General features: G+C 37.2%; 6 protein-coding genes across 6 annotated transcripts in view; 4 read left to right on the top strand and 2 right to left on the bottom strand.

Annotated features, from left to right (window-relative positions):
- LOC111434124 (glycogen phosphorylase 1-like) overlaps positions 1 to 4,669 on the top strand; it is an 11,524-nt gene extending 6,855 nt beyond the window's left edge. Inside the window, exons 10-22 of the mRNA XM_023071438.1 lie at positions 178 to 384; positions 612 to 719; positions 848 to 943; positions 1,025 to 1,081; positions 1,569 to 1,715; positions 1,801 to 1,860; positions 1,972 to 2,076; positions 2,252 to 2,413; positions 2,582 to 2,655; positions 3,084 to 3,207; positions 3,826 to 3,920; positions 4,035 to 4,155; positions 4,235 to 4,669. Of these exons, the coding sequence (XP_022927206.1) occupies positions 178 to 384; positions 612 to 719; positions 848 to 943; positions 1,025 to 1,081; positions 1,569 to 1,715; positions 1,801 to 1,860; positions 1,972 to 2,076; positions 2,252 to 2,413; positions 2,582 to 2,655; positions 3,084 to 3,207; positions 3,826 to 3,920; positions 4,035 to 4,155; positions 4,235 to 4,387 (1,509 nt within the window). The 3' untranslated portion in view covers positions 4,388 to 4,669. The remainder of the gene's footprint in view (positions 1 to 177; positions 385 to 611; positions 720 to 847; positions 944 to 1,024; positions 1,082 to 1,568; positions 1,716 to 1,800; positions 1,861 to 1,971; positions 2,077 to 2,251; positions 2,414 to 2,581; positions 2,656 to 3,083; positions 3,208 to 3,825; positions 3,921 to 4,034; positions 4,156 to 4,234) is intronic.
- Positions 4,670 to 4,910: 241 nt separating this feature from the next.
- On the top strand, positions 4,911 to 8,201 carry LOC111434131. Its single transcript, XM_023071447.1, has 9 exons — positions 4,911 to 5,224; positions 5,391 to 5,518; positions 5,881 to 5,928; positions 6,066 to 6,179; positions 6,957 to 7,025; positions 7,118 to 7,174; positions 7,332 to 7,487; positions 7,759 to 7,839; positions 7,935 to 8,201. Exons 1-9 carry the CDS (start codon positions 5,074 to 5,076, stop codon positions 8,001 to 8,003), a joined length of 873 nt encoding a protein of 290 aa, XP_022927215.1. The 5' UTR covers positions 4,911 to 5,073; the 3' UTR covers positions 8,004 to 8,201.
- Positions 8,202 to 9,906: 1,705 nt separating this feature from the next.
- Positions 9,907 to 11,007, top strand: LOC111434134 (ethylene-responsive transcription factor 8-like). Its single transcript, XM_023071451.1, has one exon. The coding sequence runs from the start codon at positions 9,981 to 9,983 to the stop codon at positions 10,590 to 10,592; it is 612 nt and encodes a 203-aa protein (XP_022927219.1). The 5' UTR covers positions 9,907 to 9,980; the 3' UTR covers positions 10,593 to 11,007.
- Positions 11,008 to 11,238: 231 nt separating this feature from the next.
- Positions 11,239 to 14,293, top strand: LOC111434136 (protein yippee-like At5g53940). The gene is made up of 5 exons (XM_023071454.1): positions 11,239 to 11,539; positions 12,021 to 12,064; positions 12,368 to 12,476; positions 13,938 to 13,993; positions 14,074 to 14,293. Exons 1-5 carry the CDS (start codon positions 11,444 to 11,446, stop codon positions 14,150 to 14,152), a joined length of 384 nt encoding a protein of 127 aa, XP_022927222.1. The 5' UTR covers positions 11,239 to 11,443; the 3' UTR covers positions 14,153 to 14,293.
- Positions 14,294 to 17,502: 3,209 nt separating this feature from the next.
- Positions 17,503 to 18,380, bottom strand: LOC111434133 (ethylene-responsive transcription factor 12-like). Its single transcript, XM_023071450.1, has one exon. It carries the CDS (start codon positions 18,188 to 18,190, stop codon positions 17,690 to 17,692), a length of 501 nt encoding a protein of 166 aa, XP_022927218.1. The 5' UTR covers positions 18,191 to 18,380; the 3' UTR covers positions 17,503 to 17,689.
- A 1,226-nt stretch (positions 18,381 to 19,606) lies between these two features.
- Positions 19,607 to 25,288, bottom strand: LOC111434125 (probable LRR receptor-like serine/threonine-protein kinase At1g07560). The gene is made up of 9 exons (XM_023071439.1): positions 25,007 to 25,288; positions 23,211 to 24,266; positions 22,877 to 23,024; positions 22,628 to 22,699; positions 22,292 to 22,363; positions 20,872 to 20,943; positions 20,708 to 20,785; positions 20,429 to 20,607; positions 19,607 to 20,172 (listed from the first exon to the last, which is right to left on the bottom strand). Exons 1-9 carry the CDS (start codon positions 25,074 to 25,076, stop codon positions 20,054 to 20,056), a joined length of 1,866 nt encoding a protein of 621 aa, XP_022927207.1. The 5' UTR covers positions 25,077 to 25,288; the 3' UTR covers positions 19,607 to 20,053.
- Positions 25,289 to 27,074: the final 1,786 nt, after the last annotated feature.

Consider the following 27,074-nt stretch of genomic DNA (forward strand, 5'->3'; position numbering starts at 1 on the left):
TTTTTTTTTTTTTTTTTTTTTTTTTTTTTTTTTTTTTTTTTTTCTCAATGAAAGTGTGGTTCATTATATTTTCTTTTTTAAGTGTTGTGCCCACTTTATGTTTGTCATTTTCTAGCAAACACAGAATTAGTAGTCAGCTTTACATTTCCATAAACTGTGCCTACTTCTATGTATTAGGTTGCTCTGCAACTGAACGATACTCATCCGGCTCTTGCGATACCTGAGGTCATGCGAATACTTGTTGATGAAGAACGTCTTGGCTGGAATGAAGCATTTGACATAACATGCAAAATCTTTTCATTCACAACTCACACAGTATTAGCTGAAGCGCTGGAGAAGATCCCTGTTGATCTGCTTGAAAGTCTTCTCCCACGGCATTTACAAGTATGTTCTGATCATCGTTGTTTGTTTTATCATAAATTTTGTTTTCCTTTGTTCTGGTTCATTTGAATGATAAAGTTTAATGTTTGAGAGTCAGCAAGGCTTCTTGTCCTTGCTGTATTCCTAGTGTTGTCTTAATTTTTTAAAACCTCTTTCTTCTTATAATATCTCTTCTACTTAATTTAAGCTAAATAAATTTTCACAAGCTTACGGGGTGTTGTTCTTGTTAGATTATATATGACATAAACTCGTATTTCATGGAGGAGTTGAAGAGAAGGATTGGTTTAGACTATAATAGGCTGTCCCGGATGTCAATTGTGGAGGAAGGTGCTGTGAAGGTACTGCTAAACCCATCACAGTTCTCTATTTTGATGAAGTTTTCATTGTCGGTTTTCAAATATTTTTTCTGATTGTTTGGATGGTGTTATTGAAGAATGTTGCAAAGTTATTAATTTTCATATTACAGAGTATTCGTATGGCAAACCTGTCAATTTTTTGTTCCCATACTGTGAATGGCGTATCCAGATTACATTCAGAATTATTACAAACAAGGGTATTTAAGGTATTGCAAACTTCATCAGCTTTTAAGAGACTTGATGCTCGGCTGTAAGGCTATAGAGTTGACATCTGAACATCTTTGCAGGACTTCTATGAGATGTGGCCAGAAAAATTTCAGTGCAAAACAAATGGAGTAACCCAGGTAGATTGTAGTGATCTGGCAAATATGTTGGGATGTGTCTGATCATTATCTTTCTTTATTGTTCAGTATGATTGGAAATAAGGGGTTTGGCAAACATGATGAATGCACCTATGTCACTTTTTTTTAGCGAATTAAATATGAGCAGAACTATTTATTAACTATATCAAATAAAACTATTGGCTGTGTATGCCACGTATTCCAATAGTTTTGGGATCTTCCATGTTTCCCCTGGTCATTAAGATTGATATTGACTCATAATTTTACTTGCGTCCTAATAAATATAATGCTCCTTTGATGTCATCTTGATTATATTAAGGTCATAGATATGCTTGTTTGGTTATTTGTTCACCACCGTAAGTTCATATATTCCACGTGTATTTGGAAAAATCCTTGTTTCTCTCTTTCTTGTTTTTTGTTTGCTGAGAAGATTTCAAATTGGATTCCATGAAAGTGCTTGACTAATCTGTTCGATGACTGATTTCCTCAGCGTCGCTGGATTGTGGTAAGCAATCCTAGTTTATGTGCTCTCATCTCAAAATGGCTTGGGACAGAGTCTTGGATACGTGATATTGACCTTCTAATGGGCTTGCGTGAATATGCCGCTGATATTTCCCTGCATCAAGAATGGCAAATGGTAATTTATTGCATTCATTCTCTCCAAGTTGGACTGACTACCTGTTATGGATGTTGGGTCTCATTCTTGTAGCGTGAACTTTTAGGTGCGGAAGATAAATAAAATGAGGCTTGCTGAATACATTGAAGCAACAAGTGGCCTCAAGGTGGGCAGATATTCCATATTGTATCTCTAATCTCTACTAGCTTGTATTTAGTCTTCTTTATCACATGTTGCTGTATTATTGTGATAATACCTCGACTCTTGACTAATGCAGGTCAGTTTAGATGCAATGTTCGATGTGCAGATAAAAAGGATACATGAGTACAAAAGACAGCTGCTGAATATAATAGGCATCATCCATAGATATGACTGCATAAAGGTAGATTGGAACTGTGATAGTTTTCCTTCTTTTTTTATTGGAGAAGACGGAATGCCATGTCAGTTTTAAGGACATATCGTCAGCAATCTCATAAATTCCATGCCTTCGGTCTCCTTATTTTATTTTCATTGTTATGGAACTTATACATTGGTCACCACTTATTTGCTTATTGCAGAATATGGCTAAGGATGACCGGAAGAAAGTAGTACCTCGCATCTGCATAATTGGAGGAAAGGCTGCTCCTGGTTATGAAATGGCAAAGAAGATCATCAAACTTTGTCATGCTGTAGCAGAAAAGATCAATAACGACAGTGACATAGGGGATCTTCTAAAACTGGTAAGAGGCTTTTCTGTGATCTTCTAAAAGATTAATAACGTCAGTCACATATCTCAAGTCTTCTGCTACCTCAATCCTCTATCTTGTAAATGACCAATAGTTATGTCTTTACAAATACCTCCTACGCTTCAACTGACTTTCACCTCTACGACTTTTGAAATAATGCAGGTCTTTATTCCTGATTACAATGTATCCGTTGCTGAAATGATAATACCTGGTGCCGATCTTTCGCAGCACATAAGGTTGGTTGATTTTCTTTTGATAGAAAACGGAACTTTTATGAAGAGGAACAGGAGAACTTCGGTCACATAATAATCACAAACTAGAAAAACCATACAGGGGTGAAAACGAAGGCACCCCGTTGCAAGTATTCTTCCAATGATCTACAATAAGAAATGCAGGAATACATTACTTCTGTACAAAAGTAATGAAATAGTTAGTTGTGCGACTGTCTCAATGAACTTGCGATTTTAAGTTTTAATAATTTAAAGAATGCGTACATGAAAAAACTGATAATGTGGCTCAAATTAAATTCAAAGGAATTTCTATCCTGAGTTTGTCACCGAAAGTCCATCTCTTTCATAACTGAAGTATATACAATAACCTCCACGAAGCTTTCATTTCTTCTTCATCTTCTTTGGTGCATAAGATGCAATAAATTTTGATGTAGTACTGCTGGACATGAGGCATCAGGCACTGGTTGCATGAAATTTCTTATGAATGGCTGTTTATTATTAGCTACAGCAGATGGATCTACGGTTGAAATAATTGAAGAAATAGGGGAAGACAACATGGTGAGTTATCTTTCTCATAGTTTATAGCTTAACTAGAGGGTTCTTAATTAAACTTTATCTATATTGAAAAGTTTATCACCCGATCATCCTGCTTTTAGGAAATTGTTGGTTCTTGCAGTCAATGAATCAAACTAGGAAAATGTTTAAATAACTGGAAGTTAATGCCTTCGATGAAGTAGTTGTATAATCATTTCATACCGTCTTTTTTCATAGCAATTATTTTCCAAATGCAAATTACAGTCTCACATTATCTGTGTTGTTAGGTTATCAAAATCTTCCATCACGTCTCTAAGTTGTCTTAGCGTTAGAGAGAAATGGAACTGATATGCCTCTCAAAACTGATCAAGAATCTTGATAAGTGCAGTAGCACCTTGTTTTTTCCATCTGCTATTAGGATGTTTAATCTTTCTCTTTTTGCATGATTAAGTCAATTTTACGCATACGAGTCATCTCAAAGAATTTTATGCAGGCTGACTGCCATTCCCACACACCATTGCATCTAGAAATAGAATCTGTCTTTTACAAAAGTTTTGGCTTTTCAGATGTCAGAAACCTTGAGTGCACTAAGTTTATGTCAGGAAATAAGGATTTACGATAGTTCCAATTTATTTGGTTCAGTTTTTATTTGGAGCAAAGGTGCATGAAGTTGCAACATTGCGTGAAAAAGGATCGACAATTGTTAAGGTGCCTCTACAATTTGCTCGTGTTGTGAGGTATACATACAATCTCTCTCAACTGTTATGATCCACTGGGGAATGCACAATGAGCTTACCGTCCTCAATTTTAGAATCCTTTTTTTATGTTTTCTGTAATGCTTTGCTTTTAAGAATGGTTCGAGATGGTTACTTCGGCTTCCAAGACTACTTCCAATCATTATGCGACACTGTGGAGGGCAGCGACGATTATTATCTCCTTGGTGCCGATTTCGAAAGCTATTTAGAGGCACAGGTATTCCTTTGGTGTTCAATAGGCTTTTCCTAGTAATTTGTTTTACAATGATATAATGATCAATTGCATTCTACTCCAGGCAGCGGCAGATAAAGCATTTGTCGATCAAAAGAAATGGACACAGATGAGCATCCTCAGCACTGCTGGTTCGGGTAGATTCAGCAGTGACAGAACCATCCAAGATTATGCAGAGCAGACATGGGGAATTGAGCCTTGTAGATGCCCTTTATGATCAGATCACCTTCTGAAAGAAAGCAAGCAAAGTGACCATCATGGAGAAACGCATCGACCCAACTTTCTGTGCACTGCACAGAGAAGAACCCATTACGACTTGTTGAGTCTCATGCTTTCCATCTGCCCCAATAATGTGACCTCAGAATCTAACTCCAGAGGGAGAGATTGTTTCTCTCACTTCTCAATCTTAGAAACACGGAGTTCATTTTCTAACTTGTTCCATTTAGAATCCATTTTACAATTATTTGATTTTTTAATAAAGAAAATTAAGCTCAAAAAATGGTTGAACTTTCATATATTTATGTTTGAAAATGCTCATAAATGAGAGTATGTTACTTAAAAAGAGAGAAAAAAAAAAGATTGATATTTGAGAAATTGTTCAGTATAGATGAATGTGGTGTAATGAATTATCTTCATCTATGTATTAATAGTAAAAAAAAAAAAAAAAGAGAAATTAGGTTGAAGATGGTAATGATATTTTTGTAAGTTCTCGGGATATCTTTAGGATAAATTATGAACGGTTTCATCACAAACTAATAGTAATTGTATTTTTAGCTTTTTTCTTACAATAATTTATCTTAAAATTGATGACGGCGAAGAAATGATTCACATGCGTGAGGGAGTCTCGCGTTGCAGAAATTGCAGGCGGGTTTCTGGGTTGTGAACTCAGAAAGCTCTGCAAAAATGGCGATTTGCCCATTTAAGATCTTGTATCTCCTTCCCGCCATATTCTTACCTCTTCTCGCCGTCTGTGAAATCGCCTCGCCCGGTCGATCAAGTAACCATGGGCTGATCGACGAATTGGTGGAAAGCAAGCTCAGGATCTCTCACTTAGGTGCATACCGTTTACTGTTTTCCTTTCACATGACATTGAACTGTTTTAATTCTTGACAGGATTTAGCTCATTGTAGTTTCCGTCAATCTAGACTTCAGGCTGACGCATTTATTACATAGCTTCTCTGTGGTGTCGCTGTTTTTGTACTTAATAAAATTGAATGCAGAATCCGTTCTGGAGGAAAGCAAGCAAAATTTAACCGAGAAAAGAAATGAGCTCGAGGCGCAGGAAAAGCTAATCGAGGCTATGTCCCATAAGATTCAATACTTGGAGTCTGCTCTATCTGATTTGAAGGTTTGATTCGTGCTTTATGATGCAGACAATGTTGCTTCACCTGTTTGTGCGTTTACAGAGATTCATTCCGTCTTGCATTTTCATATTCTTCGTCTAGTTATCTTACATAAGAACGTTTTGGATGTTATTCATTTACGGATTTTGGAGTTGGGCAGTTAGCCCATTCACACCTCCGAATTTACTAGATCAATGCAAAAGTTCGTCTGATTATAGATTGAGTTCTATTTTCAATTTAAGCGTTTAATTCTCAATTGCACGACAATAGGTAGAAACATCAGTCAGACATCATCTAAATGCTTTATTTCTTTGAGAAAATGTCGAAGATCATCATTAAGACTGATATTAGTTTAGTTGATATGCAGAGGACAACATCAAGTGATGATGAAAGGACTGCTGCTCTGGAGGATGAGGTTTTCGTTTGCTTTTTCGTATTTAATTTTTTTATGCTTCTTTGGATTTTCTGATCAAGGGGCCAATTATCTGGTAAATTTTGTTGAAGCATCTTCAAAAGTTCAATTAATCCGTATAGTTGGCTTGGGCATATTAGGTACGACGTCTCTGGGCTTCATCGAGAAAGAACAACTTCGAAATTCATATTCTGAAAGCCAAGGTACAGGAAGCTGAGGAAAAATTGGAAGAGGTTACTTCACAAGTTAAGAAGGTATAAATTTCTGACCAGATTGCAACAGGTTTTTTGTTTTTCTAGCCGGCATTGTGTTTGAATGTTCTGCAACATGCTCACATATGTGCCATGGAAAATGTATAAAACTAAGACGAATGTTTTATAATTATTTTGCATGTTCGTGTGATACAATGTACATTATCTTTTTCATCTATACACTCCATGGTATTAACTAACTGTAATAGCCCAAGCCCACTACTAGCAAATATTGTCTGTTTTCGCCTGTTACGTATCGTCGTCTGCCTCACGATTTTTAAAACGCGTGTTTAAGAGTTACATAGTGGAACTGGTACTCATCCAGATACTGTCCTCTTTGGGATTTCCCTTCTGGGCTTCCCTCAAGGTTTTTGGGTTTTAGCTTATGGGCTTCCCCATCACGGCTAGGGAGAGGTTTCCACACCCTTGCTTTGTTCCCCTCCCCAACCGTGGGATCTCACACTAACTATTATTATCATGCAATGATTAATTATAGACAATAAGAAAAGAGAAATCCTTGAACATCTGGTCATTTGTTTGAAGTTTTTCATGTTTTCCTCCGTTTTCGCATGTTAGCACAACATTGTCCACAGTCTATTTAATTGAAGAAATGCGGTGGATATCACTTGTTTATAATCTGGACTCTGATTGAGAATGAGTTCATTTCCCTATGTAACTAATATATCTTCTGCTCAACCAACTTATATCCATTGATAAAATGTTCCTTTGTGACATATTCCTTGGTTAGTATGCTTACTTTGTGGCCATTTTATTTTCCAGAAGTCTACCATAGTATCTGAACAATGGATTCAAATTCGGCATCTCGAGCAGGCTCTTGAAATGACAAAAGTATGTTTTGCTGGAGAGGGCACAATGATGGAAAATTTTATCGTTGAGCTGCTTTGCTGATGTATTAACTAACTTTGTTGGCTTGTGACTAGATACGAGCTTTGAAGGTCCACCGGCAAGTTGCTCTAACCAGATGCACCTATTTGAAGGTAATTGTTGGACAACCTTGGTTGAACATTGTCTTTTCATTACTCTGCCTCACCCCGTGCATTATGGTTACCTAAACCTTCATAATGTCTTCAATCACTTCACATCTTCTTCCAAATAATTTCACTTGTAAGCTTTATTGATGCTTCATCTGTATAGTTGGTCAACACGCGTTTTATCAATCAACTTCAAAAGGCGCTTCAGACATCGAACCATCATCTATTCACCAAAGTGTCTACCTTGAGTTCCATGGTTACAGGAGCCATCCATCACTTCCAAAGAGTCTATGAGGAAGCCAAAAAGTATCACCATGAGGTGTGTGTGTGTGTGTGTGTGTATGTGTGTGTGTGTTTGTCTACATAAACCTTAAAGTCAATCTAATAATTTCTGCAAAGACTTATAGGAACAAAACGAATTGCACACCACATAGCTTCTTCTGAAATGTGCTGCTACCTCCATCTCTTACTCTTTGACATTTGCATTTCATTCCAGAATATAGATATTGCAGTGGAATAAGCATTATTGCCAATCTGAGCTATATCCCTTCGTGATAATGACTATAAACTTTGAATATTGATATCTGCAGTTACAAAGACTGATTAAACAAGAAATGGAAAGAAATGAATATGCAGCATATCTTGCCAACAGGGAATTTATTTTCTTTCTGGTAAGCCACCAAAAATCTTGATGCTTCATCTAGAACTTCTCCTACCTGTATTTTCGCCTACTTCTCGAGTTTAATCATGTTTTATGGATTTTTAGGCGTCTGCTCTGGTTACCTTCCCAATTTTTGGCGCTTGGATGTTCCTCTCTTCACGATTTTCCAGGTAAAGGGTCATCCTTGAGAAAAGAGGGTATACTTCTCATTGTTTAGCTTAGCCAGGAGATAAATTTTCCAACATAAGATATGAAATATAGTAGCAACTATTAGCATTTTAGTGACATATTGATATCTTGTGTGAAAGGTTGAGATATTTATTACATAACACTTTCTAAAATTTTACATCAAACTGAGAATGCTGCATTACAGAACTGGCGACCATCAATTACACAGGATCTATACGATTTATATGAGGAAAGAAATGCAACCCTTTTTTGGTTTTATAAACAGGTGGGCGATCAAATATCATAGAAAACTGTCGCACTCCAAAAAATTGTTCAAATTCTTCCCATTCCCACCGAAGAATCACCAATGCCGTTTCTACCATTGGAAACCTGAGCCTCAGGAACAAAACCTTTATCACTTTAATGACTTTCTCCCCTGGCTCGTCAATGGTTCATAGCTTAGATCGTCAATGGTTCAAACCAAGCCTCTGGCTCGTCGATTCGAACCCATTTACTGGATGATTGATCGAATTAGGCCCTTGGCCATGGTGAGGCAAAACATAACAGCAGGACTAGCATACTTATATCTTAGGTACAGGCTTGCGGCATGACTTAGAAAGCCATTGCCTCGTAATGCCATTCATGAGCGACGTTATCGACACGAAGGACATCAAAATAACATTATGCGACTGAGATATGGTTAATTAAGGACCAATATCACCATCTTAACCATTATTAAGGGTTCTTTTTCCTGGACCGTATGCAATCAACCAAACCAAAATATCAAAACTATTAACAAATTTAATCAATAATTTATTCGATAAATTCCAAACAAATCAAAGATTCAAAGTTTCACACGTGGCATTAATTGGTTTAGGGTTGGTTGGTTCCTCGTATGCATTATCTATTACTCGGTTTGTTTTTGATGTCGACTTTTGTGCCACACACGTCAACTCCCTCTTTCACGTGTTTGACCATTTTCTCTCGTGCAAATGGGTGCACCCAATTATTTCCTCTCTCATTTCTCCAATAATAATAATTTTGAGATATATTGACATGAAAATGAAAATTTTAAAATTTATGGGACGTTTTAGATCATACGTGAGTAATCTATTCACAACCTTCACTTAGTCATTTAGGCCAAATATGAACTATAGTGGCTGAAGCCAGAATCCAGATCCTTAAATGTAAATTTTTATTTAGATAGACTTTTTCCAATACAACATCAAATATATTCCTTATAACTATATCAACAAATAATTATGTTTAGAGGGTTTTGATTGAGAATAATAAATTTAAGTTAAAACTTAAAAGGGATGAAAATAGTGATATGAACTAAAATTAACAAAAATTAAAAGGACAGAAAAATGAAGACAAGAGGCGCGTGTAAGATGATGGTTGGCGCGTAAACAAAAGTCAAGTGTCTGGGGAGAAGACGTGGGCCCATCTTAAAAGTTGGTGCGTGTGGGAAAACTGGAAATGTCACCCTTTTATGGGGCGGCGCTGTTTGGCTGCTTCCGTTTCCATTTACAAAATAAATAAAAATTGGTGCTGTCGCGTGAGGTTACCAGGATGTGCATTATCGGCCAATTAGGAAACAAGGACACGCGTCAGTTTTTGACCGGTGCGATCTTTTTGGGGCCCACCAAATCGGAGACCTCAAAAATAAAATCGAACTTACTTTCTTTTCTTTAAACAAATATAATAATAATAACCAAATTACAAATTTACTTTGTAAATTTATATTTATTTGATATTTCGAAAAAAATGATGGTTGAATACTAGCCATTGGATGATGCTACAACAAACGGTGGGGATGGGACCGGGAAGTCAAATTCCTTGCTTTTGACTTTTGCCATTTCTGATTGAATCAAATTCCAAAATTCCAAAATTTTCTTCTATAAATCCCGAAGTCCCTTCCTTTCCACTTCCATTTCCTCTATCAACTTACAACCATCGGATCACCATTTTCTTCAATCAACTATGGCGCCGAGAGACAAGGTTAAGGCGGCGGTGGCAGCCGGCTGCAAGGACAGAGAGGTACATTTTAGAGGAGTGAGGAAGAGGCCATGGGGAAAATACGCGGCGGAGATTAGAGATCCGGCGAAGAAGATCCGTGTGTGGCTAGGCACATTTGAAACAGAGGAAGAGGCGGCGATGGCTTACGATGCCGCCGCCCGCAAATTCCGCGGCGCCAAGGCTAAGACTAACTTTCCCTTTCCCTTTCCCGTTCCGGTTATCGTCAACAGAAGTAGCACCGTTGAATCCCCCAACCCAGACCTCACTCTTGACCTCAATCACGAACCTGACGCTATCGCCGCCGGATCCACGCCGCCCTTCCCCTTCGGAATTTTCCCGCCGACCAATCACCTTTTCCTCTTCGATCATCCCATTTTCCGCCACGGAATGGTTGAGATTCTTCATAATCATCAATCCGCCGCGAGTTTCGATCGCCGCCACCAAAAAACAATCCCCTGCGGCGGAGTTCAAAGTGACTCAGATTCATACTCCGTTAGTAATCTCAACCAAAATGACCACAAATCAAGACCCATTCTAGATCTAGATCTCAATTTCCCTCCACCGGAGTCCGCGTAGGCTTCAATTTTTCCGACAAAGATGAATTATGGCAACATTTTTGAAGCTCCATGTCAATTAATACACGTGTACTAGCTATCAGGACTATCCAACTCCTTTTTGTTAAAAAAAAACAAAACAACTTCCGGCAACGGAGGAAGCTGAAAGAAGAAAGAAGAACATGATTAATTGGGTTCTCCGTCCATGTGAAGGTCAGCTCAGGCAGCCCAGATCGCCGGACGGGACGATATTTGGAGGCGGAGGTTAGGGAGGGGTGAGGTCCACTGGACACGTAATTAGGACAGAGGAAGACGACAAAACATAGTTTTATATTAAGGAAGTGGCAATTTATTTGTGGTTTTTATTTTATTTACTATTATTTAAGTTTGTGGAGTTATTATGGATAAAACCAATTCCAAACCATTTTAGTATACAATTTTAATATTTATTATTTAATGCTAACCTAAACATATTTGCATAGTTCAGTATTCAATTAACAAATCCATTTTTAATAACCTAATTATTTTTTTTTTCATACATTTATTTCAATTTTAATTTCAGAGTAAAAAAAATTAAAATTAATACAATTAAATTCAGATTTAAAAAAAAAAAAAAAAAAAAGAGTTTGGGGCCATTATTGAGTGGGCTGAAGCCCAAAATTAGAACTGGGAAGGGGAAGAAAGGAAGAACCGGTAATTACCGGTTCCCGTAGCTGGAAGGAAACGGCTACTGGCATCTCGCAAACCGACCAGGCATGACAAAGTTTTCAAGTTCGTTATTCTGATTTTGTCTGGAGGAGAGGGGGATGAATATTTGCGTATGAGTTTGGTGAGAGCTTAGGTCTTCAATTTGGGATTCTTCTAGGGTTTTTAATGGGTAGGGTTTTTCTGGTTGAATTGGAAGGCAGGTCTTACCGATGCCGCTTCTGTAATAACAATGTTGCTCTTGCCGATGACGTCCTTTCTCGGGTACTCTCACTCTTTATTTTTCTCTGCGAATTCTCTCAACTCCTTTCTTCGTTTCCATCGACTAATTTCGCCCATACATGCTACAATTTTGTTCGTTGAAATTCTGGAATTCAATTTCGCGACAATCTGAACCGAAAACGGGAGTTTTAGTCCTCGAATTATAGGTTTGCATCAAGATGGATTGTTTTTCCTTGTATTAGCGTTATGCGTTCTTTGTTCAATCGTTGTTTGCTGGTTTAATTGATATTCCTGATTTTTGTTTTGTTTTTTGAGCCAAGCATTCTTAATTGAAATATCAAGCATATTTTGGGTATGGTTAATTTGTCCGTCGTCGCTATGTAAAATGACGCTACTGAGTCTTAAATGCTATGTTGGAAGTGAAACTCCAACAATATTACGATCGATTTCCTTTTGAATCTTTTCTATTTCATTTTCGACTTGCCCATTTTGATGAATTTTTATTGTTCTCTTATTGTCCCAGACTTTCAATTGCAGCCAAGGGAGGGCATATCTCTTCAGCAATGTGTAAGTGGCCCTGATCTTATTTTATGTGCAGCTTCAAATCCAAATTTCTAGATTTTTTTTTAGGAACCATTGGATGAGGACTTCTGTAAGAGGAGGAGAATTGATTGACTTCCCTTTAAATTCTGTTTTCCTTATTTGAGAACAATTATATATAGAAATAGCTTCTGATGGTTTGGGTTTTTACTAGTATTTCTTAAGCAGTTCTCACGATTCGAAAATTACAGTATATTGCCTCACAGTTCTTATCCTTCTTCCCTTTTCTTGCACATTTCTGATCGACATTGACTCTTAACCTTTTGGCAGAGTGAATATAACATCTGGTCCCAAGGAGGAGAGGTTGATGCTTTCTGGTATGCACACTGTGGAAGATATCTTTTGTTGCTGTTGCGGACAAATTCTTGGATGGAAATATGTAAGTTTTCTCCTCTTGCTATCTGTGCAAAGTAGTCTAATTTCCACCATCTGATGACTGTTCAGATGTAGGAACAACGGTTAAAGGAGCCCTTATAACTTGTACATTTAAGTTTGTCGTTCCGTTGACCGTTATCAACTATCTATCTCATGCATATTTCAACTTCCAAAATTAATTGGTGAAGATAATTCACTGTAACGAGTTCAGGTGAGAAGAAGTTGGTCTGATGCCCTCGAGTATCAAACGTACTATATTAGAAATAATCTATAAAGAATGGACATGGGTTCATTGATATGATTACATGCTATTCTATTTCAAATTAGGAAACTTTGATAAAATATATTGGAATATTATGAGTTCAATTTATCCTTAAGAAAGATGACCAATTAGAATAAATCGAAAACAAGAGGGAAAAAGAACTCTTGGAAGGACCCAACACGAGCATAGCTTAGTACTTAAAACATCTTCAAGAGGTCATGGGTTTGAATCTCCCAACTCTTATTGATGTAATAGCCACTTCTTTGCTATTACAATACATAATAAAATCTTATTTTGTCTGAAATTTTGAGAAAAGAAAAGGTGATTGGCATATGCTTGAATACCGGAGTTTCAAATTTTTGGGAGAGGAAGGATGGGGTGAGGGATTCTTTGCTCTCTAACTCTCTCTATCACGTCAAAGACTGGATTTCTCTCATAGACCAGAATTCTTCACAGTTTCAGCTCTTTTTTGTATTGCTTTGTTCTATTTCTATTCATTTTTCTTCGGTTTTGATTTTCATCGTCTTGTCTTTCTGCTATGTTGTGGATTATTAATTGTTATAATCCTTTTATCTAAAACCTGCCCAATGGAAAATGGGTAATGGTAATGAGAACTGTAATATTGAGTTTTTAAAAATTTCAGCTATTGATTAAGGCGAAGTTTTTTTTTTCCCCAATATAATTTGTAGCCTAAGACAAGCTAAGAGGGGGTGACTACTTAATTCGTGCATAGTATACATGTAATATTCCTTTCTAGAGAGAACAGAGAGAAAACAATTATATGCACAATGTAATCATCACAATTAGATGTAAATGTCACATGGAAGGTAAGGTACAACAATCATGTTTGCCTGGCTGGTTGGCTGGTTGTCTGCTGGGCTTGTCTCAACTTCAGCAGCTAAATAGGCAGGTTCGCATTGAAGCAGCAGTTATTATAATGAGTTTACAAAAAAAATATATATTTTTCATTGTTACCAGACAGGATGAGTAGAAATGTTCTCCAATACATGCATGTATACGTATGTGATAATACCTTTCATCTGCCTGAAATCCTGAAATAACATTAAATTAGAGTTGAAAATGGTGTAATTTATGGTTTGCATCTGAAAACATTTGTGGGTTTGTGTTTTTATGAAGGGATTTTCAGTTGAGTTGTTGATTGTAGTATTAGTTTGCTCAATTGATATTGATGCATTTTAATAGGTAACTACACATGACAAATACCAAAAGTACAAGGAGGGGAAGTTTGTTCTTGAGAGGTACTCAGACATTTTCCAAATAACATGAAGTTTACTGTAAATACATTATTGGTTCTTGAGTTTATTTATGCTTCTAACAGATGGAGAATAGTTGAGGAGATGATGGAAGACTTAAATGGAGATGCTCATCCTGGTTCAAGCGATATGGAAAATCCTTAGTGAGTTTCTGCCACATTCTCTCAGAATAAGGAAACTCTAGCGTACATGTCCAAGTGTTGTATGTAGAAATAATTCTAGAGTCTGTAAACTACTATTAAACTGCATGACCATAATCTATAATATCATAAGCTTTTTATCGAACCGTGTCTTGAATGCTCGGTAAGAGCCTTTGTCTTCTCTCTATTCGAATGAACGTAAGGGGTTCTGATCTTCGTAAAAGTGATTGCCCATGGAACCATTAAAGGTAATTTTGTTTCTAGTTTATTAAAAAGGTGTTCCCAATCGTTCTAAACTTGTTGGTGCAAATTTAGTTGAACTTTTTTGATGCTGTGTCTTCTGTAAAGTTGATAACATAACAAGAAAAGGAGAAAAAAGGAAGTATTTGCGCTTTTATCATAGTATCTTATTGATTGTATGGTTAGAAGATCAGTGGGAAGCCAAAAGTAGCCATTGGAAAGGGAAAGGGCCCCCCTGCCATAAGTTGTTTTGCTGTAGAGGCCGATGATTAGCTTATTGGCGGGACAGAGATGGGCCACTGGATGAATGGTTGAGGCTGTGAGTACCTCAAATTTACCTGCAGAGCCGCAGTAGTATTGAGTAATACACAAGGACAGAGGCAAAGGGGCCGCCTCTTGTTTGCTTGGCTGCTTGGCAAACCCCGCCGTATACGACGAGTGGGACTGCAGCCGGCTCCTCATTTAAAACGTTATCTGTTAGGGCGGAATGAAATCTTCAATGTTTCGCTTGATAAAACAAGCAAGTTTTAAATGATTTTAGGTTCTGCTTCGACTAAAGTCTTCTCGTGTATGTGTGAATCATGTCGAAAATTATTGGAAGAGTAGTTCCACTTTGATTAATTAAAGGATTATCTTGGTTTATAAATAAATAATCTATCAAAGTCACGAGAGTCTATATCATACTATTGTAGAATTTTAACCATAAACATAAGAATCAATTTGTTTAGTGCATTAAAAACGAGCATAATATTTGAGTGTGATGAAGTTATTCAAAATAAAAAGCGACAGTCGCGTTTTGAATTGTTTGAATTGAGAATCGAAGTGGGAGTTGGTATTTATTTAATATTTTTTTAGCAAAATTCAAATCAAACGTGTTTTAAAGGGTAAATATAAGACAATGTAATAAACAGAAAAAGAGTGGATAAGGCCTAAGGAAGGGTCCAAAAAAAACAATTGACTTCAGAGCGGCTTGTTTAGTTGTTGGCGCTACGCTAAGCCGCCGTGATGTCTCAGCTACCGACACCCTCATTAATTCCTTTATTTATTTATTATTATTATTATTATTATTTACTCTTTATTAAAAAAAAAAAAAAAAAAAAAAAAAAAAGGGTTGGGGGGATGGGTGAGATGTGTAAAAGCATTTTGGAATATAATAAAGAAAATAAAAAAAGAAGGGTATGGAATGAGGGAGGACGTGGCGGTTTGAAATGACGGCTGTGGCAAAGTGCAGGTGGTGTGGGGGTGGCAGTTTTTATGATGACGCCATTTATTTATTATATTTTTAGTTATTTTATTTATTTATTTAGTTATTATATTTTTAGTTATTTTATTTATTTATTTATTTATTTATTTTGCGTCGACTCTGCACCGCACTTTCTCTGTTTCTGCGACTGCTTCTCACTCCCTTAATTTCTTCATATTTCCACACGCCCCCCTCAACTATTCTCTTTTTACAACTTCGCCCCACCTCACCACCCAGGTTTTTATGGAAGCTTCATTAATTTAATTAACGTGAACAATGTTTTTTTTTTTAATTTAAAAAAAAAAAAAAAAAAAACTATTAAGCCGCCGTCCAGGAGGGACGCTTCTCTTTTTCTTTTTCTTTTTTGTTTTTGGGTTTTTATTTTAACCCTAAAATCCAAATTCCAAACAGACAAAATCTGGAACAAATTTGTAATGGGAAAACGGGGTTTGGTTGGTTGGTTGGTTTGGCACTGTAATTTGTTTTATTTTGGCCAAAATAGGTTAATAATCAACCAAGATTTTGTCTCAAAATCTTTGTTTTTTTTTTTTTTCTCTTGGGTTGAATTTTCTTCAATTACGAAAATTAATTAAGAGCACGTGATTAATATTTAAGAAATTGAAGTAAACCAGGCGCGCAACGTAACCCACCAGCCCATTGCAATTCTTGTTGACTTTTTGTAAAAAAAAAATATATAAACAAATATAATTATTTATTTACCCTCGTTTTTGTAATGGGTGTTTGATTTTTGAGGGTTGCCGCCTTCCATATAATTTTTTTTAATTTAAATGACTAAATTTAAGATTTATTAAAAATTATGGAAGAATTAGATTACATTTTTATCCAATTTAGGTAGATGCTTCTATCGATATCTTTGAAGTTTCAATAATTGAAATTACAGACAAATGAGAATAGCGGAACTAAAAATGACATTTTTACCTTGGAAATAAATGGTGTAAAAAGAAAAAGAAAAAAATAGAAATTGAAGTGAGCAAATGTTGACAAAAGTAAAAGAAAGTGAAAAGGAAGGTTAGCCAACAAAGGAATGTTCCCCAATTCCCACTTTCATACAATCATACACACAACTCTCACTTTATAGTACAACCAAATTTTGACTCTTACAAATACACCAAAATATTCCATTTATTATTATTATTATTATTATTATTTTGAAATTTTGCTATTTAAAAAAAAAAAAAATATATATATATATATAAAGTTGAAGCTACACATATCATAACAGAAAAGACATGTTTGTAGTTCAATTATTATCTCTACTTAATTATGAAAAAAGAAAAAAGAAAGGTTCGTACGGAAAAGGATAAAACAGTAAAATGGATATTGAGTTAAATATTTTAAAGTGAAGAAAATCGTGAACGGCGGACGGCGGACGGCGGAGGATAAAAATAAGAAAGGGGGATTGGGGTAGACGCGCGGGGGGAGGCGCGTGGAAAAGGAGAGGGGAGAGGGTTTAGGGTAAATAAAAAAGGATGAATAAATAGGGTGCTGAAATTGCCGAAACCACAAAAGCAGACGTACCAAGCGAAGGGAAACCAAGAATGGAATGCAATTATTATAAAGTGCACACGCTTGGGCTTCCTTCCCTTACTACGACGTCGTTCCAAACACCAATTCAAATTACTAATAAAAATAATAATAAAAAAGAAAAACTCATGCTTTTGGCGCGTGACGATTGTTATTGTTATTATTATTATTATTATTATATTTATATTTATATGCGTTCGAACCAATAACGTCGGATGGAAGCAATATTTTCGGCGGACGGCCGCCGGCATCATTACGCCGCTTCATGAAAATATTATTAAAATAAAAAAAGGTGCAAGATTTTTCAATCAATATCCACCAAAAACTTGTATTTACATATTCTTTTAATGGGTTTTTTTTTTTTTTTTTTTAAATCTAGGGGTGAAAAAGTGGATACAGAATACTGTCAGAATATAAAATTTAAAAAAAAAAACGACAAAAAGTGAGAGAAATGAGAAAGAGATGTCCGTTAAAAACGCCGGTAAAAGCCGTGTGGTGGGGTTGTTGAATGAATCATAGCCACACCGGAGGAGGCTCGTTCAGATCAAAGGGGAGGCCACGACGCACGTGCCCCATAAACGACGCCGTAGTGTTGGGCGCTGGATCGCTCGAGTCCACCAGTCCCGGAGAGGCCTCCACATTGACATTACACAAGTCGTTGCGAGCGCCGTGGCGGAGGAAATCGCCGAGGAGAAGACGAGCGGCGGAGGAGGAGGAGGAGGAGGAAGGGGCGGCGGCGGCGGCGGAGGAGGAGGAGGAGGAAGGCCAGTTGCAGGTTGTAGGAGTGGAGGAGACGTTGAGGTCGAGGGAGAGAGGGGGAGGGAAGTTGGTCTTGGCTTTGGAGCCGCGGAGGGACCTGGCGGCACCGTCGTAAGCAAGGGCGGCTTCTTCAGGGGTATCGAAAGTGCCCAACCAGACACGGGTCTTCTTCCAAGGGTCGCGAATCTCAGCGGCGTAGCGACCCCATGGCCTCTTTCTGACGCCCCTGTAGTGAGCCTCGCGAGTGGAAGCCATGGGGGAATCACCAACAAAATTTAAAAAAAAAAAATAATAATAGAAAAACAAAAACAAAAAAGAACAGAAGGAAAAGAGATTTGGGTGAGTAAAGGAAGTGAAATGTGTTTTAACACAATTTTGAAGTGGAAGAAGAAGGGAAAGGAAAGGAAGGGAAGGGACCCACCAAGTCACCCGTAATCCTCGGGTACACGGCATAAATACACACACATATTTCAACTCTTTTTTTTTTTTTTTTTTTTTAATTAACAAAATAAATACCTCATATAGCGGCCGTCGGATGAGAGATTAAGAACCAGATTTTGATTAAATAAATAAATAATAATAAAGGGTTTAATTTAATATTATAAATAGCAAAAGGAGGAGGAGGAGGAGGAGGAGGAGGAGGAGGGTGGGGCCTGGATCAGGAAAGGGAAGAGAGAGCCGCCGCCTGATTAGACGTGAGGAGGATGACGTAAGCCCTACGAATGGGGGGCTGACCGGCGCCTGCCAAAATATGTGAGACTGTCAGAAAAATGGGCACACGTGGAGGCTTTATAAGTGGTGTCTCAGTCTAGGGAACACCCTCCAATTGGGCCGGGCTGGGCCTTCCCTTTCTTTTCCAATTTTATTATTATTTTTGTTTTCCAGAGAGGGGCTCAGCCGCTCAGTGGCTGAGGGGCCAGATAGTTGGTGGTAAAAGAGGGGAGGGACGGTGGGGGGACTCTGACAATGACTGAACATGGAGGTTTCAATTCAATTCCGCTGGAATGCTAATTTACTTCGAAATGAATATTGTAAATACGTAGTTACTGCCAATGGGGGGTTTCTGTGTATTATTTTTTTGGCTGCTTTTATTTCTTTCCAGACAAAAAAGTAAGGTTATATCAGCAGTTAATGACGTCTCGATTCCTTTTTTTAAAACTTCCAAAAATATTATAAACTTTATCTTCCGTAAATAAAATTTACATGCAGGTTAAATGGTAAAATATTTTGTCCGGAAGTAGTTAAAAACTACTTGTCAGATTACACTCCATGTGCTCTTCCGCCCTTCACTTCTGTTTACCTGCATTTGTAATTTCCCTTCTTCCAGCTTCCCACCTACAAATATAATAATAATAATAATACAAATCACAACTCAGGTTTTGACGTGAGGCAACAGTTTTGCGTGAACAAGTGATGAAAAAACAAGAACAATTCAGCTCAAAACAACTTTCAAATTCATTATCTGATTATGTTAGGTATGTTATGTTGGTGAATGAAAGTCCCACATTGGCTAATTTAGGATCTCCATTGGTACGAAGCCTTTTGGGGAAGCCCAAAGCACACCCACGAGAGCTTATTGCTCAAAGTGAATAATATCGTACCATTGTGGAGATTCGGGATTCCTGTAATAACAAGGTAAACAGAAACACAATCACAAAGCCAGACATAATATAACGACTCAAACACACGTTCTTGTATTCATGTAATATAGTAAATCAAATTGCTCAACAGTATTCAACGAGTAAAATGCAAAAAAATGGGATAATAAAAGTTACAATTGGGGACATGAGGGAGTTCAAAAATGAAAAGGGTTTTTCTCTACCTGAACCTTTGCTACGAAGAAAAGGTTATCTTTTTCCTTTTTTATATTCTCTTCTGTATGCAAGCAGTTCTCTACTGGTCTACAAAAATCTTGAGCATTCACTTCTCATCTCATCTCCGGTTCAAGTTGTAAGAGTGTGTAAAGAATTGTATCAATGTACAAGAATTAACTTCCATTGGGGCGTCAAGGATCTTTACCATTATTGGTGCAATTGGATTCATAACCGACCTAATGCAGTCATACCAAGGAAGGAGCTGGCTTCAACTAGACAAGATGGCTCAGTTTTAAGAGTTGAATCAGGAAATCAAACGTCCATTTTCAGTGGGAGCCCTCGTATGGCCTTGATTGTGATGCATTGTCATCTGGATGTCACGAGATAGATGGGTCCTAGCTTTTGCATATGGAGCATCTCTTGCTGCAAGAGTGATCCAATAATAGTGCATAATTAGCTCTTAGTGATGCCAAATCTAGAATAGCATTTCCATGCCTCATTTGGGATTTGTGTACCGTATTTAACAGAGACCACAAAATGAACTTATTGAGTCACCGATTATAACACTATTCAGGAAAAGAACCTATGCATACCATGAGGTTATCCCTAACTCAAAAAAAGAAAATGTAAAACAATGGTATTACTTTTAGATAGACAAACTCATCAACAACGTTCTTACCAGCATTCTGCACTCGGAGGATATTCTGCCGCCTTTTCCAACAGCAAACCACAAAAGTAATTATGAGCAAGAACATAATTAAAGCTCCAAATGCAATCCCTATTTTAGCACCATTAGAAAGGTGTGGCCCACATGCAGGTAGCCCAGGTATACCACAGAGACCGGCATTATCAGTAAAGCTGTACCGTCCATGCTAGAATATCAGTATCTAATAAAAATACATATGAACAGTAGAATTTTCCTCTGCCACGTATAATTAACAATAAAGTAACTGCTTACTTGAAGCTGGCCCTGTGCAAAAGCCTTGCACCTAAAGCATCAGGCACTCTTCCGGACAAAGAGTTTCCATTAAGATTCCTGTGAGGGTAAAAAAAAAAAAAAAAAACGTCCTGATGTGATGATCATTACGTTCAATTTATTGGATATGGTCTGAAGTATCTTACAGTATTCGTAATGATGTCAACTGTCCAAGACTTTCAGGAATTGATCCATTGAAGGAATTGTAGGATAGATCCCTAATAGAGAAAATATATTTCAAGCATTGTACTGCCACAGTTGTCTAGATTGAGCGATAACAATCAAAATATAAACTGAAACAACAATCTAAATCTAAAAAAAAAAAAAAAAAAAAAACATTCGCATCATACTTATTCACAAAAAATTATCGTTGTGCATTTTTTTTTTTTACATTTAGAAACATTACTGTACTCCTTATATACATATCAGCAATTATTCATCAGCCAGCTTCATTCAATAGAATAGAATAGAACAATATCTAATTTACCCTCTCGGACATTTTAAACATCCCAAAGACGCCATTAATTTGCTTTCCTACTTGTTTACATTACTTTTTTTTTTATGAGATATGATCTCCGTTATGAAGGGTTCTATGCCACTCAAAGAGAGAATCTCGTGAGGAAATGGTAAATCATCTCCACTCTTTCTGTGGCCCAATGGCTAGACAAAACAACAAGCCACAACCCCCCTCTTCTAGGGAACCTCAACATTAGATGGTATCACTCCTTGACTACCATTTGGACTTGGACTAAAAATACTCTTGTAATACAAGTTGCCCTCCACGAGCTGTATCTCCAAACCAACCATCAGATCTCATGGCGTGGCATATTTCTCAGTATTTCATTGGAAGAAAAGTAGTGCTTCTAGAAGCTTTTTAGTTCCCTTCCATATAGCCATTTTATACAAATCACTCTCCATGGTGTTCACGTTGAAACACACATTCAGCAGAAGAATCCATTACTTGCCCGCAACTTCCCCATTACATTCTGGAGACAAAGGTATAACTTCATTTGAAACTCACCACTATGTCCACTGAACAAAGATGATTTCACTGATATGTACTCTCACAAAGCTTGATACATGCACGTGGAGTTGCCAATTCTCTATAAAACACATTCTTGAGAAACCAACTCACATGGTGTGGTTTAAGAAACTCTATGTTCTCTGCAACCTATAAGCACTTCACTATGCACACAACCAACCTGCTATGATCAAGCTCTTCTTTTGCGTCTCTACTAACACTGGCTTGTCAGGATTTCTGTCCCTCTTAGGCAGCGTGGTGAACCCTCCACAGTCGGTATTAAAAGTTTTTAATTTCTCAACTACTATGCTATGATTAATACTGAGTGCACACTAGATCAAAACCTCAACATCATTACCTAGATTATGCTTGTTTATCACGGATTCTAGCTTATCATCTAAGTCACTATTACTAACTCTAACTTTAAAGTTGCACTGGTTCAATTAAATGACATATCTTTCAAACTATGTATCAACAGTGTAGATTAGATTAAAAAATCAGAAATCCAAAAAAAGCTTCAAGAGAAGTTTATAAGCAATACTCACAAAACTTCTAACTTGGTTATTGTTCCAAGTGAGGCTGGAATGGGACCATGGATGCTGTTTCCACTTAAATTTCTGGAAAAACATACATGCATGGATTACTGATATGAAGCAACAGACACCAGCGGACATCATATAACAGAAGTTTCACTCCCTAAATACCAAAAACAATTTTATTTTAATCTGGTCCAAGATTAAGAATCCTCTATACTAGTTATAAATCTTTGGAAGGAACAAAATTTTAAATTATTTAATGAAAATCAACCAAAAAACCAAGAGAATATATATATTTTTTTCACTATTTACTAAAAAGATGAAGTACTTCAAACAATAACTTACATGCTTTGTAGATAACGCAGTTGAGATGTTTCATTTGGCAAGAATCCTGTTAGACCTTGGTTGTCAAGACCCCTGGCCATGCAATGTAGAAGTTAATGCTTGTAAAAACTCTAAAAATGAATAAATGAATAAACACAGAAGCCATCAGCAAGCAAATTTTTTGAAATATCGTCATATGGCTGCATGATATCTCAGATAACAAATTTTTTTTCATATTTTTCTTTAGAAGGAACAAGATAAGGAAAGTACAGTCCATCAATGACCCATTTGTTTCCAGCTTTATCGTATTGGCAGTCTGCTCCACTCCAAGGATGTTGTTGAGGAACGCATGGATCACCATTCCACCCAAAACGAACAGGAAGTGCTAATGCCTTCTTCAGGCTCCGCAAAGCCCTAACTATAATGATGTGACAAAATTAGTTGCAAGTAATCACTCCAGGATTTAAAGACTAAAATGCAGAAAAATCACATATTCTGCACTCCGTAATTGTGAAAATTGAAACAAATATTTCTTTCAATAAGAAAAAAAGATGGACAAACATGGTACATTAAAGAAGAAGCAGGGGATGCATCTACACCCTACCTTCATCTGGGGATGTTTTTACTTCAGCTGAAACAACTTCAAACACCTCAATGGCATTGATTATGGCATGACTGCCTTCTTTAGGCTGCAAGGTAATAGTCAAAGTCCTCCCATTGACAGCTACAGTCCTGTTAAGTACAAGAGCAGTATAAGGACCACCACTGAGTTTCAAAATGTCCACATCTTGGAATTCAACATTGCCATTAATCAAGATGTCAAAAATTCTTTCTCCAACATCTCTGATTGAACCATCAATCTCAGCAAAGTGAAACCATATTGAGTAGTTTCTATTGGGATCCACATCCATTATATATGTCAAATCAGGTTGACTATCGGTGCTCACAAGTGCAGACCGATATAGAGCTTCTGGATAAAAGTTTGGCGAAATTGAAGCTTGTTTGATGCTGGTTTCAACAGAGATGATACGATCAGACTGCTGACCAAAAGTTTTAATAGGACTCCAAAATCTATCCCCACCCCAATGGTTCCCATTATTATCTGCATCAAACTTGGGCTTCCCAGCACCACAGTTCAGTCTTGTGGCCGTCCTAAGGATCATTCCTTGACTCCATTTGGAACCAAAATAATATGCTTTCTCATCCACTTGAAGGATTTCAATCGCAAGGATAGCTGGATCTCCATGACCTGTGCTATGAAAGCAGAGAGAGGCAGAGCCATCCGTTAAAAATACAAGGGATTCAGCAAATGTTTGTTCATCGTGGTTGCTCCACCCTGATTTAAGTGAACAAATTTGTGTGCCTTCAACAGAAACATCGAATAGAGGTTCATTGTCAAAATTAGGTTGTTTAACAATCCCAAAGAAGATCCTCACAGAGTAGTGTCCCTTTGGCACTCTGTTGATGATGTAGCAATTTTCAGGACCCGCAGACAAGGGGAAATAGCGAAGGGTTTTAAGAGGAGGAGAGATATAACTTGGGCGTGTCGCATTAGCTGGTATCCCTCCTGTATATGCGAAGTCCTTGAACCATGGAGTATTTGTTGGAAGTGTGTGGACGTCAGTCCGAGCCCCACAGCTTATGCGCATAGCAAATGGTTCTGCAACAATAGGACACATGAATGCATGATAAGACAGTAATGATATGAAGACATATAAGGAATGCATTAAGTTTTCAGACATCTACTATGTGCTAAAACTACAAAGGCTCATAGATATTGAACTACTTATTAACTAGGAATGCCTTTCAATAATTTTATCGAATGCCCATTGTCCGAAAAGAAAATGAACGTTTTCCTTCTCTGCAGAAATGAAGTAATTCAATCCAGAATCTATCAGACAAGGAAAATCCTGCTTCCTAGCTTCTTTATTTTCTGCAGCCTTCCCTATACGTAAAAAATGGTGGTTATTAATTCAACAGCTCCTCATTTCCTTACAATTCCAATTGTATGAAGAATGCCTATTTTCGCACTCGTATTATTCCCTCCACATCCTTCGACTTTTCAAAAAATTGTTAGAAAATCAAGCAACGCGGAAATCATCACAGATTCAAGATACCATTACAGTCACCATTGAATTCAGAAGCACATAATTCACTTCCCACTCAAAGCAACAAATCTAATTAGTGTTGGAAACTTAGAGATCTACCCGCCGATGAGTCAAGTCCAAATTGCACTCCTCTCAACTCAAATTCAGAGCAATTGAATAGCCATTAGATTAAAAGGCACTAGTCAGAGAAATGGAGCGAGAGTGTGAATCCTAATTCAGTACAGCAGCAAAAAAATAAAAATGTAAATTCAAACGAAGAAACGGTGAACGAGAGAGAGTAGGGGAAGCTCACGAGGACGAGCTGAGGAAAGAGAGAAGACGAAGCAGTGAATTAGAAGCCATGGGAGTAGAAATCTGAGCATGTTTAGCAGCTGCGATGAATACTTTTGATCGCCTTTTACTCCGAAAAATCAAAACCGCACTTCACATTCTGATCTATCGTCTTCTTCTTCTTCTTCTTCTTCTTCCTCCTCCTCCTCCTGAGCTTTGAGGAAAGATTGTGGTCCGACGTGTACGCGGCTCACCTTTTACAGTTGGGGACTTGATTATGCCTTTATTTAGTTGACCCTTGAAATAAGGGTCTGATAATGTGCTGCTCAACCTTATCAACGCTCATGCGCCTTCACTACGCTAGTGCCTAATGCCTAATGGTATGGTTGGTTGGCTTCATAATGCCCTATTTATCTAACCATCAATAATTTACTTTGAACTTTTAAATTTTCTTAATTAAATAACAAACCATGCCTAATAATTCTTTTAATTATTTATCATTTTATATATGTCATCTCGCCGTCAGAATGGATCATCATCATTCAAACGTTGGTTTAATCTACGGTGAAGATGTGCAATATACGGAAACTAGGGTGCGCATCGCCGCAGAGGAGTGAGTTGTAGGTATAGAAATTGGGTATTTTTAATTCCACGTAGATATTTACTGTTAGTTGAAAAAAATCAAAGACCAAGAGACGAGGAGATTCGGATAAATTGACGAAAATACCCTAAGTGGCCTCCAATTACTGCATAATCATCGGGTATTTAGGAGTCTTGATTGAAAGGGACAGAAAGTACTTTTTTGGAAATTGGAGAAAATGTTTTAAACTAATTTTGACCTCAAATTTTATGTTTTGCTTAATTAAGAGGCACATAATTCGTTTTAAGTATAGATTATTTATTTGGTTAATTTCTGTTTAGTTGTTAGTTGGAATCAAATCAATATATATAATAATTATCACCGTTTTTTCTTTAATTGTTAGTTGTTTTAAATGTATGTTGGGATTAAGGGAATAGAGATGAAAATAAGGGTAAAAAATGGGTAATAAGCAGAATAACATTAAAAATTTAATAATAATGTGAATTTAATCATTCTAGTTTAATAGATTAATATACATACACTTAATTCTTTGGCATTCCAATGTAATAAATTCATTTATTGAAATATACACATTTTTTCAATGAAATAGGAATTGAAAACTATCAATTCATTATTTAATAATATTATCAATATGATTAAATTAATGTAGACTGTTTTAATAATTATAGTTAATTAGTCATGGATTAATAAATCAATTAATTTTTTTAAAGAAAAATTATATGTTCATTGCCTAATAGCTCAAAAGGAAACGATCGGGGCCTTTGAATTACGGTGGGATTGCTAGCTCTGCACTGCCTGCATGGCGAGACACACGACCGAAAAACACTCCACCGGACGACGACGACTCGTCTTCTTCCTCCCTTATCCTTCGGCTCCCCCTTCTTTACCGTTGTTTCCTACAACCAACGCTCTCTGTCTGTCCATCATCAGGACCTGCTAATTTATTCGGCCCAGATAAGCCTAAAAACTTGCCATCGCCCAAACATGAACGTCGACGCGTTGGAACAAAATCGAACCCTTATGCCGCTACTGATGATATGGGGCCTCTGTGTGGATTCCCATGCCTGATTTCCCATAGCCTAATTCATGTCTCTCTTTATATATACACACAACAGAGGCTGTTTTCTAATTAATTCCACGCCTGGGATGTGGAATCTGAAGGTCACCTAACGAAGCATTTGGGCTGCAATATGCCGTCCTGCTTCACTCAGTTTTAGTGGCTGCCTATTGGGCTTCCGCTTTAAATTCGTATATTCCCTTACATATTTACCTGAGTAATAGGACAAGGCCCGTCTTTTCTGCTGCCTTTGCATCTTCTCTCTCTCTCTCTCTCACTCTGAAGCCTGTTTTACCGAGTCTTTCACCTATAAGCAAGCACAGATGCCAAACATAACAAATAAAATCTAGAAGAAAGAGAGAGAGAGAGAGATGTATGGAAAATTTGACTCAGTTTCCATATATAGTACAAAGAAATGGCGGGGGGGGGGGG

The sequence above is a fragment of the Cucurbita moschata genome, unplaced genomic scaffold (genome assembly GCF_002738365.1).
Source record: "Cucurbita moschata cultivar Rifu unplaced genomic scaffold, Cmos_1.0 Cmo_Scf00044, whole genome shotgun sequence".
Classification (NCBI taxonomy): Eukaryota; Viridiplantae; Streptophyta; class Magnoliopsida; order Cucurbitales; family Cucurbitaceae; genus Cucurbita; species Cucurbita moschata.